The 15,394-nt window shown below is 47.9% G+C and overlaps 1 protein-coding gene across 1 annotated transcript; it reads left to right on the top strand.

Moving 5' to 3' along the window:
- Positions 1-628: 628 nt before the first annotated feature.
- STPG1 (sperm-tail PG-rich repeat containing 1) lies at positions 629-12,843 on the top strand (the record flags this gene model as incomplete). The annotated part of the gene is made up of 8 exons (XM_010082296.1): positions 629-723; positions 5,143-5,244; positions 5,991-6,164; positions 8,994-9,105; positions 9,800-9,956; positions 10,732-10,874; positions 11,421-11,579; positions 12,767-12,843. Coding segments are annotated over 8 exons (1,019 nt in total), but the record flags the coding sequence as incomplete, so codon positions are not given.
- Between the last annotated feature and the right edge of the window lie 2,551 nt (positions 12,844-15,394).

Genomic DNA, 15,394 nt, shown 5'->3' on the forward strand with positions numbered 1-15,394 from the left:
TACTTACATTTTCACAGAGCTTATATCTAAAATTTCCCGATGCAGTACTATTGCCAGCACAGCTCTATGACTGGTAGCAATAACGCCAGAGCTTGATGAGATGAGGTATCGGTGGTTTTGTCATGATAGGTCTGTGAGAGACTATGCAGTTTGAAAAACCACAGTAGCTTCCAGCTCACCATCTCTTGCCAGTCAACAACACCGCCAAGAGAACGCCTTTGATTGCAGGCCTGCAAAGCATAATGCTTCTCCGGTGGCAAGAGCCGGAGCATTCAGCATCTTTCGTCAGATTTTCAGTGTGGAGAGGGTCAGCCCCTGAAGTGAGTTGTTAAGATGCCTGACTCAGTAAATGAGGACAATTTGCAAAAGTAATTCAGCAGCACTGAGTCACCCTTAAAGCCCATTCATCAACAGTAGTGCTTCGAAGTGCTTTTTTTCCCCTTTGCTGCTTAAAAAAAACAGGGAAATTAAATGCAGAAATGACTGCTGATTTCTTGATTTGAATAGTGCATTAACGTTAGATTTGCCTTTAACTTGCACGTCCTATTTAAAAATGAAAGCTGGTGTTGTAGTTACATGTTTCCTATATCTCCATATTCAGAATTTTGTTATCGTTGGTTCCTTTTAGGTTTCAAGATTTCCTCCAGTCCCTATAGGAAAGTAATCTCAAACTCAGAAAAAAAGGGATTTAATTCTCAATCAAAGAGATTTCAGTATAACCAAGTGAGTAACAAAAACGTTTGAAGTTTATGTCGTTCATTTTGAATTTTTTTGCAACCCATGATGATCCTGTTTTGGGTCAAGAATAGCAACTAAGTTTAGATCAAGGTTGTTAAATTAACTTTGTAATCACAGCTGATAACAGGATGAGAAAAATGGTAAAGCAATCTTAGTGGTTTAAACCTTGAAATTACCCCACATACAGCGCCCTCATCTGTACCATCTCCCCATCTCTCACCCACCCAGCTCTGGCCTTGGTCCCATTTCCAGTCTTCTTGAGCCCCCCAGGACTCACACATATACATTGCATTTCTTTTGAAATTCAGGAGAAAATTTAAAGAAATAAGTGAAATTAATGTTTGTGTAGTGATAGCGCAAGATGACCCCTCCTATCTTTTGCTATTCTTCACCCTGACCCTTTCTGATTTGGAGGAATTTCGTTGGTACTTCTGTTGTCTGCCCAGCAGAGGGAAGCAGAAAGATGCTGTAAAACCATACTGTTTTCCCAGCCTGCACTCCACCGGGTTTCTTTTCAAGTTCAGCCAACACTCACAGGTGCCAAGGGCCTCCTGGGCTTTCTGGATCCAGCTTTCAAGCTACTTCCTCTGCTGGGGGAAAGAGGAATGCCCACAGCCCCTGCTGTCTGGTGACTACGTGGCAACCCCAGAACTCTGAAAATTAAGTACATTAAGAATTTCTGAAACTTTGTGTACTGGGTATGTAAAGTAGATAAATCAAGGAAGTATTTGGCATCTTTCCTCTTTCTTCTTCTGCCTTTGGCATCTTCTCTTTCTTCTCCTTCCTTTGATCTCTTCCTCCTTGCTTGTCTCTCCCATCTCGGTGATATCAGGACTGTATTATCTCAGGATTGAATAACAGCAATCAAGGACGTAAAGGACAAAAGATGGGGGAAAAGGATCAGGGTAGAGAAGTTGCTTAAATACCTTCTGTAGGCGCCATCAGTCTGTCTGGTCAGCTTCCAGGAGTTCCAGATGACCTGATGCTAAATTCTGACTAAAAGAGAAGAGGCAGAGTCTTAAGGTAGCTTCACAAAGCACTCCCTTCCCTTTGAGAATTTCCTGCTTGAAGGGCAGAGCGGGCAGGAAGCCAAACCACAAGCTACACAAGGGCTTGGCTGATTCTTTCTGAAGCTTTATCCCTAGAGAAAAGTTACTGCATCAGGTAGGGGAGGGGAAGCATTAGATCCATTAACACTGGACCGGTTGGGGGCTGCTGACTTAGTTTCCTCCAGCAAAAGCACTTGACGCTGCCCTCTTCAGCACAAGCCATTCTGGAGGACATTTCTTTAGCAGGGCAGTCAGGGATAAATGCCAGTACATGAAGTTGTAATTTAGGCGATGTAAAGAGCTTATTTGCTTCTTACTGCCTGACCTAGAATACCTAACAGGTGAGTTGACCCACTTTTGTAACTCCGCCGGTTTAGCACTGTCTTCGCACATCCCGACAGATACCAGAACACCCCAGTTTGCAGGGTATTGCTGGTGGACTTACAGCTCAGTGCCCCCTTACGTTACCAGAATACGATTCAAAGCATTCAAAGGGCACAGAGGTGTGCAGTCACTTTAGCAGGAGATAAATTTCCCAGGGCGTGTTGATGTCTAATCTCCAATTACTTTCAACAACTCTGAGGTGACGATGGGCATGCCAAACCCCGAGCTGGATGCACTGGATGGGAGAAGGGCTCGGGAGCTGTTTCCCTGACACGTGTTGTGCTGGAAGGCGCTAAGCGAGAACGTGCTGCCGGTGTAGTAACTCCCCTTTGCGGGGCAGGGCTGAGCCTGGGACTCCAGCCAAGCCTCAGAAGGCTGGTCAGCAGGAGCAGCCAAGCCTGGGCAACACCAGGGAATGGGGCTTGCAGATGCAGTTTTTTATCAGCTGCTTTGGAAACCTGCTGCAATTTTAATAGCCAGTTCTAGCAAATTGGACCCATCTTGCTTTCCTCAGCACAACTCTCTGTCCATAGAGCACAGGGTGGAGTCTCGAGCATGTGGCTGGGCTTCCATAAGGCAGGGCCACGTGGAGATGCAAGCCAAAGACCAGAGCAGCACAGTGTCTGTTCTGCTTCTAGTTCTGGGGGTTGATAAGAAGTGGCCAGCTCAGGATCCCTGCCTGCTCCACGTGGACCAGCCCTCAGACCACATCTTCAGAAATCTCCTCCTGTAAGTTTGTAAGTCAGAGCAGCTCTGCTGAAATTCCCAGAGTTACAGCACATACCTCAGCTTTTGGTTTGTCCTGAAGCGTTTTCCTATAAAGAAAAACACGTGGAAAAGATTATTTGTGACCACCTGCTTTATAACTCAGGTGGCATTTTTATGAGGAAGGCCAAATCCGCAAGGGTTATGTGTGCAAATAGCAAGAACTGGAGACCTGGGATCTGACTCCTTGCAATGCTCTTCCAGTTCCAATGGAAGTGGCACATATTTGGGTTTTATTATTTTTAGCACTGTAGCAGCACTATTATACTTGTCCGTGCATGTAGCAAGAAACAGCTCAGCTGCAGTGGAAAAACAGACTGGTGAAGTGATTTGCCCATGATCTCACTATAAATCAACAGCATCTTCTCCAGCAGACAATACTCCTGCCCACTCCCATCTATTCTTCTCTCTACTCTTTTGCAAGACTGAGCAGAGCGAGGGCCTCCATTCTTCTCCATTTCTGGTTGTTTTTTAAGGGGGAGCGAGTCATCCCAGGGTTGCTGCTCTATGACCATCAGCACAGCTCCTGGCTGGATGGTGTTTTTTAATCAACCCTATATTCATCCTATGCAGGCTTCCATTTCCCCATTTTTAACCATCTTTCCTGCTCCTTCTTGATTCTACAAAAACCTCTACACAGTCAAATCCCTTCATTCAGCCTCCTGTCTTTGCATGAGTGGAATAATGCCCAAACTACTTTATTTTCTCCTCTCGACTGCACATTGCCTTGTCCTTCAATCCCACACATCCTATTATCTTTCCCTCGCTGCTAAGCACATGCTGTTTTTTTGCAGGGCATCTGGTCACTGTCAGAATCCAATCCTGAGTCATCAGAACAGAAACTAAGTCACTTCCAGAATGTTTTCCATTGGTAACTGACAGACAGGACAATGAAGTTCACATAGTGGTAGAATGCTCTTAGAGATCAGGAACTTCAGCTCTTTACATCCTACATGCTGAAACGGTTTCATGTTTATGTTAGCACAAAGCTATTTCTTTCACCTGGTACGGTCCCAAACCTTCCGGGTCCCACTTTTTTTTTCTGGGACTGGCAGAAGTAGGACATGCTACCAAGGGCATTCAGCACTTCATGGGACCACATCTGAAAAGCTGGAGGTACCATGTAAGACACAGGCAGGTTTCGATTTATTTGGCTCTATAAATAGAATCCCACCCAGTCCTCTTTTTGAAAAGCCCTGAAAGAGAACAGAGTTGGGAAAGGTGTGGTGACTGCAAATAATGCATTCTGCCCACATGCTGAATTCATTAGGTCCAACGCAGATGTCATGGGTGAGATTTTAGATTTGCTGTGGCTCCCAGTCTATACAAATTGCCACGTAGAGAAATTTGATCTTCCTCATACTCAGAAATACTCAGTTTTCCATGCAACAGGAGACTTGCATCCAAAGATTATAATTTTGAAACAATGAAGAAGTCTACCTCAATGCACAATTACAATTAAAGCATAAAATCCTGGCATGCAAGTGATGACTTGGAAAATGATACAGGAAATACAGTAATACCGTCATTTATGCTGCTGGTACACCTTCAGCTGAATTGTTATGTTTAGTTCTGGCCACCCTAACTCTAAAAAAAGGCTATGGCAGAAATAGTCTCAATTTAGAAATGAGATACGATCATTAGAGTCCCAGTAAGGACTGAAAATACTGAAGATGTTTAATTTACAGAGAAGACAAATAAGACAGCTTGAATTGTATGTGAGATAATGAAGAAAAATAGAAGGACATCAGCATAAACTTAAAAAGCAAGAAATTTAAGCTTGAAAGAAGGAAGTAATTGTACAAACAATGTTCATTCTCCATTTGTAAACTGGGGTGGTAATTTACTGTGAAAGCTGTTTGGAGCAACAGATACACAAATAATAATAAAAAAATTAATAGTAGTTCATTTGTGGAACTCACAACCATAAGGGCCAGTAAGACCAATTGTAAGCAAGGTTTAAAAGTTGTTCATATATATATGGACTGTGTGGGCCATTGCTCTGTTTCAGCATCACTGTTCTCAGAATTATTCTTAAAATAATTGGTATGTTTTGGTCTGTGCTCAGAAAGATGAAGAGCAGGGACGTACAGGGGAAAGGAGCTGACCCGTCAGCATCGGTGTGAGCCTGTGCCTCACTGCGTTTGCCCCGGGAGAGTGGTAACTAATACAGCTCGGTCACCACATGTGATGTTTCTCTTGCTAGAATGAAACCCCAGGCCCAGGACTCTATAATGTCATTCATCAGTCTCCAGAGATCAACAGCACCTCATTGTCAACGAAAGGAACGGGATACTTCCCTTCACTGGTAAGAGGAAGCGTTTTGTTTCAGACTGATTTCCAAAGCTGCTGAAGTCACCTCTGGCTTCAGCAGACTACGGATCTGGTCTGTAACCGACCGTTGGCTCTGTCTGCAATAGCTACTTAGTGTTGTACTGGGGATGTTTCTACAATGCAGCCAAGAAGGAAAATAATTTCTCATTGCCAGACAGTTCCAATTAAGGTGGAAGTCCAACAGCTATTCTAAGCTGCTTTTTCATGTGCTCTTATCTTTTACATTTCTACTGGGGCTGAAATTTCCTTTGCTCAGTCTCACCCAGAGGTGGTCCTTTTAAATTTTGCATAAACCTTTTCAAGCCAGATTGGCAGAGCTCTTGTCAAGCTACCAAAGCGTAAAGAAGGATCTATATACACACACACTTTGTGGGCTCATTTAGAATATTGTACTAAGCTATCTGAAATTTGTCGCTAAAGTGGATGATTTCAGGATCTGTTCTCTCTAACTAAGAGGTTGTCTTTAAGATTTTGTTTGCAAGGTAATGAGCATCTCCACCCCCCAAAAAAAGAAGAAATAAACAAAACTTTGTACCTGAAAAAGTCACTTTTGGCCCCATTTCATCTCTTAGAACTTGCAGCCATCATTTCTGCTTAGCAGTTTCTGCTGGTTTTAAAATGCAAAAGGTGATTAGCCCTTAAAAATTACATTTGGTAAATTCCAGGCCCCAGTTTCTTCCCAGCTCATACTGAGAGTTTCCTTGCCCCCCCTGTTTCCAGGTCCCACGCACTGCATTCAGGAAAATGTCCAACTATCCAGCTCCGAATGCCTACAAGATCCCGTCATGTTTTCAGTCCAAGCAAGATTTTAGCCAAGGAAACTCCAGCATGTTTCAACAACCCATTGCAAGGAAGATGGAGAAGATGCCCACTCCAGCACCCAATCAATACTATGTAAGATTTTCAAGGGAGGACAAGGGGGAGGCATGGCTAACCTGTAATGTTTGTGATGTTTGATGTTCCAGAAAACACTGGAACTAGCTGTAACCTCCCCAGTTTGGGTACTCTTCAGTAATCCTTCAACACCAAGGGAGGAAGGACACATCCCTGACCCTGGGACACCCGCAGCCCCTGTCCTTGCCACATCACCGCCTTTGATACTGAAAGCCCCGATAGCATCCCATGAGTTTTCATCCCAAAAATTCGACCTGCGCTGGTTGTTTATGGGGAACCTCTGCCAAGAAGCTCAAGGCAGGTGAATGGTACATCTGTGACAGGTACTGGGTTTTGAGGTTCAACCTCAGAGCTGGGAATCAGGTCTGCAGACGTAGAGCTGATGTAATGGGCCGTGCCCTTCCACTCGCTGTGGAGCTGTGCCAGTTTATATCAGCTGAGGACCTAGCCTTCAGGTTCAGTTCCTCAACCTCCTGCTGACTCACCCCTGTGCAAGTCACTTAACTGTTCTGTGCCCGATGCTCCCCGCCCAGGCCACCATGACCAGGCTTCGCTGGGTGTTGTAAGCTTCAGTCCACAGGAATTCAGGAGATATGGAAGATGTTAACAGAACACAAAGTGTTATTAACAATGATCAGATAGTTTATAATGACATACGCACTACTAATGGACTTTCCTGTCCCTTCAATGGTCTCTTGCTATAGCTGTGATTACTTTTGGATGGTTTTGTTATTCGTTAGAGAGAGCTTTTGTCTTTTTCTGCACTGCAGCTATTTCCTAGAGAGCTGTCCCCTTTGAAACTGCTCTTTAGTGCGAGACACATCGGCTGTGTGGGGAGGCAGAGCGTGTTGAGTCTAACATTTGATGACTTTGCATAGCTGTTGAAGACAGAATGAAGACGACACGATTTCATCAGCTTAATAAGTTGCCACTCATCAGCTGAGACATCTGAACTGGCTGCATGCGTGTTCTTGAAGCAATTCATGCTTTTATAAAGTAATTTGATACAGTTTAAACATCAGCAAAGGTGTTTGAGACAAACACGTCTTACCTCACCGTTGGGGCGTGTGATGAGCACACGCAGAGTTACGAAGCCTCAGCTGACATGGGCGAATCGCGTTCGCTCGCACAACCTATACGCTGAGACTCTGAACTTTCTTATAATGACTCACTCCGACGGAGTATCTGCCCCAGCATGTTCTAAGTTGATTAAACTAGTTTGCAGGCCATAATTATTTTCTATATCATACTATAATGGATTCGCATCATATTATTTTTAACATTGTAAGAATTTGCTTCTGGGAACAGCCTTCTTGAATTAATCCCTGACTCATGATTTACAGTGGGAGATAATATCTAACCTACAAGAAGCAGAACAGGAAACTATCTATTAAAAAGATGGCAGTGTCTGATAATTTATGGCTATAGACAAAGAGACATCTGAGAAGACAAAGAAGGCCAGACCCTGCAGTCTTTGCACGGTCACTGCTCCCACTCAGGCAAAAAGGAAATTTTGTCTGGTAACTGCAGGATCTACTTTTGGTGCGGGAACAACTGAAAATTGAGAAATAGTAGAGAAAAAATGAGTGAGAAACAAGAAAACAGTGTCCCAAGCTGTCCTCAAAGCCATCTTCAACTCTGGGACCAAAATCTGTATTAAAATAAAAAGAGTTAAACATCACGACTATGGCATTTCACCAGGTTACTATAGGAAACAAGCAAAAAAAAAAAAAAAAAAAAAAAGGGAAAGATCAAGAGTCTTTTTCCGTTTGAGTCTTCAATGCTGGTGTCTTCTTGCTACCTCCTCACTCTTGTGCTTGAACTGAACTCTTCCACTTACATTACTGAATTAGCCTCGACTTTTAGATGTTTTCTCTAACTATAGCCTGGTTAGAAAAAGTCCATTTCAGCAGTCAGCAATAAAAAGCTTTAAATCCTGCATGTGCCAGGAGGTGAGGCTTCATCGTGGGCATCGCCCTTTCCCGTGATCTGTTCTGTGGTTTGGGGTAACTCGTAACCTTTGGCACCACAGTTTTTCTGACTCTGTAAGGAGAGCAACTCTCACTTTGCATGTGAGACTCTTTCGGAGCTGTGGGTGAAATGTTTCTGTGTGGATTTTGTAGAAGAGCTGCAGCGTGCACCAGGGCAGTGAGTGAGCAGGTAGCTGAGCGCTCTGGAAGAGCAGCGTGACCTGCTGCCCCCGGGACTTCTGGCACCTCTGTCCAGGTTAATTAGCTTGGGGACCGCTAACAACACAACAACAGTCCTGCACCCTGAGCTTGGTGCGAGCTGCAGGAGAGCAAAACACTCCAGCAGTTATCTGCAGGCTTGAACAAACTGAAGCACAAATTCTTCAAGTCATCTTTAGCTCAAAGCCACCAGCCCACCCTGCAGCCCCAGCCCCAGAGACATCTCCCTTGCTCTGGAGCGCTTTCCAGGGGCTGCTGCGCAGGTGCCCTTTGGTGTCTTGGCAGCACCGCCTCCAGGTCTGTGCTCAGCTGGTGACTTAAAACCGGACACTTAGAGCTGACCTGGGAGAGCTCTGGAGACAGAAGCTAAACACACAAAGCCGCACTTTCTGCAAGAGTTTCAAGTCCTTGGCGCCTGTGTAAATGCAACCTTTACATGCTGGGCAGTCACAAAGAGAGCTACCTACAATCCGTAAGCACTCTGGGATTTGGGCCCTAATACAGCCTCCAGCTGTATCATTAGAATCACTCACAACGGAGACAACTGGATTTTAAATGTGGGTTTTCCTTTGTTGGTAATTACCCACAGGTAAAGTCAATTGAAAGGCATTCACGAGCCCTTTGTCTTTTTCTGAAACAGACCTCTCTGGATTTCTGCAAGCAAAGCAACAACATTTCGGGCCAGGCAGTGTTTCTGTCCAAAACCACAAGAGGATTCCATTTCAAAAAATTTGGAAAATGGCCTTCTCCGTGTACGTGAGCCTTGAGGAAAGATGTTGCTGGTGATTTTGGTTCTGATCCTCTAGGGTGCAGGGCTCCATCGCACACAAATTCCGGTCACTCAGAGCTTCTTGAGGCATGTTGGATTGAAGCAGGTGTCAGGACACTACTGAGGCTCCCTTCCAAGAGCTGTGGGTAGGTCCCTGCTGAGCCAACCACGTGGAAACCATCGTGACAGCTTTGAGTAGCCGTAAGGAAACACTAGAGCACCCCACAACTCCGTGTAAATGCCAGAGGCTTCAGGAGAAGCCACATTAGTGCATAATGTACCCAGCTCCACAGGACTCCAGCTGCAGAAGAACTCTACTCCTGGTTCATTGCCTGGCGAGGTTTGAGACCTGGAGTGCGAGGGCACATCTCCTTGTAGCTTATCTTACAAGTTATACCGCGTGTGAGTTCTCCTCCTGTTTGTTTGATTCTTTAAAATTGCTAATATCCCAATTTGTTCCTATGCTCAGGACAAAGTGTAGTGTTGCCTTATCAGCGTCCCTCGAAATAAGCTCTGCCCAGGACAGCACTTTGTAAATCCAGCAGCGATTTCCCCACACAGCCCTGTTACACCGGTTCTTTTTCCTTCTGTTACATTCACTGACTGATGCACTCTCTTTCCTCACCACCACTGTTGCAGCCTTGTTTGGTATTTACATCCTCTTCCTGTTTGTCAAGACATCAACGATTCCCTCACCAAGACGTCTCCCAGGGTTATAACATCTTTCTTCAAGTCCAAGACCTCCCACCTAACCGTGATGGACAGATTTACGCCAGAGCCTGCGATCTATCAGCCACGTAAACCCACCACAGCAGCAAAGAAAAATCCTTTCAGGTGAGTCCAGCCCGGAAGACATGCCGCTTTCATGGGGCAGATGAAACTATGTCAGACAGCAGGGTGATCCCACAGTGTCCCACTGCACCACTGGGTCCCATGGGGCCACTTATTGCCACAGGTTTACAGGAACTGGCTCAGAGCTGGAAGCGTTACCATGCGCTGCCTTGAAGGGCTGCTGGCACCCTGGAGCAGCGTATCGGAGGTGCCTTTATCAGATGATCTCGCAGACATTTACAAACAGTAATTAAATGCTGCACCACCCTTATGATGTAGGGGTAATTTCTTACCCCCGTTTTACAGAGCAAGAAGTCAGAGCCCACATGACCTGGAAAAAGATCCTTCCCATCGCAGGAAGAGGCTTGAAGCGTTAGGCTGTGTTTCCTCTGCAGTGCCTGTGCCTAAACTCACCCCGGGGAACACACCAGGCACAAGGAGTCAAATCTGGGAACCACGGGGCAGGGATGGTGAGGGATGCTCCTGGCTGCTGAGCATCTCAAGGAACCCGAGGGGTAAAATGTGGGCATTTCCTCAGCCCCTGCCAAGGCTGGGAATTAGAGCTGGAAGGAGGCTTGTAAAAATCTCAAGAAAACTTCCTTCAAATCAGAACTGCCATTCCCGTGTATTCCGTCCTAACGCTTGTTTCAAAGCGATTAAAAGGCATGGACGGAAACTCCCTGCTCCCAAGCCCTCCTCCCCCTTGGTATCCTGATGAGAAGACAAATAAATCTGCCTATTAGCAAATTGTTCAAGTAAATTTATTGTCACCGTGCAGTGACATTGCCTGGCCGAAGATTAAGATCGACAATAAATTCCTGACCGTGGAAAAGAATGAGAACCTGAGAAAGGCCGTGGCTGCCCTTACCCAGCAGGTGTATCTTTACTACATCTCTCAGCAGTTGTATCTTATGACAGGGGGTTTGTAACAAGAGTGGGAAGCTGTAGGCTGGGAGGGGAGCAATGCCAAGTGGCATTTGATAAGGACAGAGAGCTAGAGGAAAGGGCAAGGCAAACTAAACAGGAGAAGATCACCAGTCTGTATTATCAGAAAACACCAAAACACTCCCCACCCAACTGCTGGGTTAGCATCTGCTCCCTCTCCCATTTCAGTGGGAGAGGCGGGGAGGAGCTCCCAGTTGGAGCATTTGGCACCCTGTCTTGGTTTCAGCGCTGTCTCGCTCTGGAGTAGCTGGGCAGCCAGGTCTCTACAGAAGCTGGACCACTGGCAAGCCTGTATTTACAACGAACAGAGCGGGCTGTCCATGGCCCTGCAATCGAACCCTTTTGTCCCCAGATCATTTCCCAAAGATTTTGGCTTAGGAGGATTAAGCATCCACCTCCCCAGGGCACTTAACAAACCGCAGCTTTTATTTCCAGGCATAAACCCCATCAGTGTGGGACAAGTTCCTCAAATCTCTTTTTCTCCTGACAGAGAGAAATTCTGCTTGACCCTCTCTGCTGCAGCCAGCCCACCCTGTAAAGATCCTCCTTCGCCCGGGCCTGGGCAGTACGAGCTCGTGGATTACAAAGGGTCTCCCAAGCAGGACTGCTCGAGTGCTGTGTTCATCTCAAACACAGGGCGATGGCCAGTGAGGAGATCACAGGAAGGATTCCCCGGGCCAGGTAAAAATAAGAGTTGGTCTGAAGTATTTCTCACTACTAGAGATACCAAACACAAAAGTGACTGAACAGCGTTACTGCCCACTCAAGATGAAAACAAATGAAGCACAGAAATTAGGAGAGCTTGCCTGCAAAGGCACGCAGACACCTGAAGACACACACCATTTCTGAAGCGCACCTGAGTAGCACATGGCATGCAGGAACAGGGGACAGTAGGTTTTAATGAGCACTAAATCCTTGTAAGTCAGAGCACAGCATCTCCTGACACCTGCAGATGGTCTAACATCGTTGCAAATCTGGGCTGAATGGTCTCCAAAGGGCCACAGAGCAGAAACGCGGCAGAGGCAGCAGTGGAGTCCTGGCTACCTGCTCTTCATCCAACATGCTGGTCCGTATTTTACAAAAAAATCTATAAAGGCAAGATTGAAAAAAAAGCATGTTTGCAATGGAAAGGCCATTAAAGTACAACTGACTGTCAGTGCGTTCAACAAACAGGTTCTGTGAGTTCTGGTGCATGTGTAAAACTATCCCATAACTCTGGCTGTTGGTACAACAGACATTTCACCTGCAGTGTTTCCCTACTGGATTGGAAGAGAGGAGCACTGACGGGGCAGGGGGAGAACAGCACGTCCTCTTACAGCAGAGAGAGCCTCTGCGCCCCAGCTGCAGCGTGGTGTTTCAGAGCACCTCAGCATGGTCTGCTTGGTTTTATACCCCTCGAGCTGTCCTGTCCTGTCCTCCAGAGGCTCCACCAGAGCTTTCCTGACGTAAAGCTGAGTAAAATGGGAGAAGAAACACATCCTGCAGCTTGTAATCAGGAAATGCCTGGGGAAGTGGGAGGAAGGACGCACTCTCAGTGAGGAATGGGTTAAACACACCTCGCTGACTTACAGACATGGGCCAGGGGTCACAGCTCCAGCTGTTCCAGCAGCAAAAGGGACAGCATCCCACAAGGAACAGGGACAGGCTGCGACCCTCTGACGCTGGCATTGACAAGAGAGGCAGATGCAGGGATGAATCCTGCTGCGGGCTCCTTGTGCTGAGCTGTTCTGGGCTCGGAGGAAGAGCTGGGCTCAGCCGGGGCGGATCCTGTCCCTCAGTGCCTGCTGGCTAATTGTTGCCAGGCGCAAGTAACATTATTTTTTCAGTTAGTCAGAGTCATGTTTCTTGCCCTGTTTATTTCTTCTAAGATTCTGAAGTCCTCCTGGGAGGTTACGGGAAGGCTGAGGCAGACAAGAGCACCACTGCTGTTATTTCCAGCGTCTGAACTTACTCAGCACAGGTTTGGAGCCAGCCCCAGACAGCGAGAGGACGCACTGGTGCCATTAGTCTCCCAGAGCCCTTGCAGCAGCACAAACGGGGTAATGGGCTTTCCTAGAGCCGTGGCCAGATCCTGTCCCAGACCTGCACCATCCTGTGTCAACACGCCAGCTCCCCGAGAGCCGTTCTGCTGACTAAACCAGGCCACGATCCCCAGCCAGCGCCAATCTGTGTGTTTCAGTTACAGGAACAGAGCGAGGCCAGTTTATTCACGCTGCGGGGAAAGCACCATCACAGACACAGCCATCCATCTGTTGCTAGAAAAAACCCCGCATCTCCTTTCCTCTCCAGCCTGGGAAGAGAGGAAGAAAATTCCACTGGATCAAAACTCCCAGTCATGAGATCAGAGGTGACTGGAGCCCTCTGCCCACAGGAACACACAAAATGTACAGAACTGCTCTGTCCTGCACCACAGAGAGCAGAACGAGAGAGGCAAAATCCTTCACAGCTAAATCAGCCTGAGGCCAATCCAGAGCAGCAGCTGCTGGCGCCTGGGCTGTTCGGAGCCAGGGTCCCGGTGTTTCCGGGAACAATCCCTTGCACAGGGGCACAGTCGCATGTACAGTCAGTCCTGGAGATCCTAAAGCCAGGCTGAGCTCTGTGCACACCGAACGGGAGCACTGAATTCCGTGGCCAAGGACCCTCTCCAGCTGAAGACCCCGGGACATTCACCCAGGCTGAGGGTTTCAAACCCATCTCCCCTGTCCGAAATTTGGTTTTACAAATCCAAGGAACTACCCGAGGATACAGGGGAGAGAACAGAGGGAAGGGGATCCCCGCTGACTGCTTTGAGTTTCCGCACTGCGAGAGAGACGCAGGAGGAGTTTCCTTTTCCTCTGGCTTTGATCCTCTCCGATACCCAGCGCAGCGCCAGGGCACCTCCAAACACAACACGTGGGTGTCCTCACAGAGCACAGGATGCTGCTCTTCCCCGTGCAGCCGTGGAGAACCACACCACACACCGAGATCCCCGGCTGCCTGCTTGGTGATGCAAGGAATGAATAAGCCTGAACAAAGAGACAGAAAACGGGTGTTATTTGTAGAAGTGAGGAGCAGAGCCCTCCACCCAGCGCTGGGGATACCAGAGCTCTTGCACAACTCCGCTCACACGCTGCTGCATTTATTTTTTTGTGCATCTCTGTCGCTGCAGGTGCATATTCACCCAGAGCACTCGGGAAGTATTCCTTCATCCGCAGCAACAGCGGGAAGTGGCTCCCAGCGCTGTGAGCAGCAGAACCCGGGCAGCAGAGCAGCATTCCTCCAACAGGAATCCGTCAAACTCTGCCAAGCACACGCTAACTCTCAGTCGTGGTCCTGTCCTCAGCCTGCCGCCGTTGGCTGGCTGATAGCTCAGTGTACTTGGTGCTGTATGGTGGGACATACCATCAGGTAAAGTTGATTTGAAAGCTTCCAGTTTTGCTGATGTTGAATAATTACAACAATTGATGGGAGTTGCAAAAAAACTTCTCTTGGTGCTCTCCTCTGATAAACCAAAGAGAAAACAGGTGCCAGCAGCTGAGCGCGCCCACAGGAGATGCTGCCCTGGCGGGGAGTTCTTTCCTATCAGGGTGGAAATACAGGAGAAGGGCAGCCCAGGCAAATCTGCGCCTCTGACACTTGTTCACGCAGAGGATGGACACTTGGGTTTGCTGCACAGCATCAGACCTCGGCGCAGCTGAAGCACGACGCCTGTGCAGGACAAGCGTCCCCTCCATGGCGTGCGTGTGCCCGGATGCCCTGCGCCGCCCGCCCGCCAGGTATGTTTTACAAGACTTGAGCATTTCTGACTCGAGTCAGCACAAACCAGCTGCCGACTGTCCGGAGCAGACACTGCTCCAGAGGAAGCTGCTCCCATTCGTCAGCGCGAGCCCTTTGCAGAACACAAGTGGGTTCATACTTTCACATGACCTTTGTTCGCTCAGAGGTGAATCGCCTTCATCACTCCTGTCTTAATCTTCAAAAGGAGCTGGTGGGCTCCGGGCAAAGGCTCAAGAATGCTTTCACATATTTGGGAGCTCTGCTTTACGCAACCTCTCCAGCAACTCGCCTTTGCTGGAAGGGATGAACGATACTGAGCCAGTCAGCAAAACACCCACCTCGGCAGGGCTGGCGGGGGGCGGTGACTGCGGCTGCTCTTGCGCCGCCGTGAATTAACCAGCGTTTCCCTGCACACAGCAGAGTTACAGTGACTGAAAGCCTGACACAGTCGGGATTGCCCAGAACCTGGCAGAGAAAGGACCCGGCTCTGTGCCTCCATCTCTGCAGGAGCTGGGGGCTCCCTCTCCCACAGGTATCAGGAAGCCCCTGCTCTTACATCAGCACCCGGCGCTTGTCCCCGTGGGCAGGCAGGATCGGTTCACCCTGCGCATGGAGCCCTGCTGCAGAGCTCTCCTCGAGAGGAGCAGAGCCCCTGTGCTCGCCGGACACATCCGGGTGCCGAGGAGAGCCGTAGGCTTCCCAGGATCACCGCAGCCAGCAGTGCCCAGCGCTGGGGGGTT

This window comes from Pterocles gutturalis, unplaced genomic scaffold, assembly GCF_000699245.1.
Source record: "Pterocles gutturalis isolate BGI_N339 unplaced genomic scaffold, ASM69924v1 scaffold23024, whole genome shotgun sequence".
Lineage (NCBI taxonomy): Eukaryota > Metazoa > Chordata > Aves > Pterocliformes > Pteroclidae > Pterocles > Pterocles gutturalis.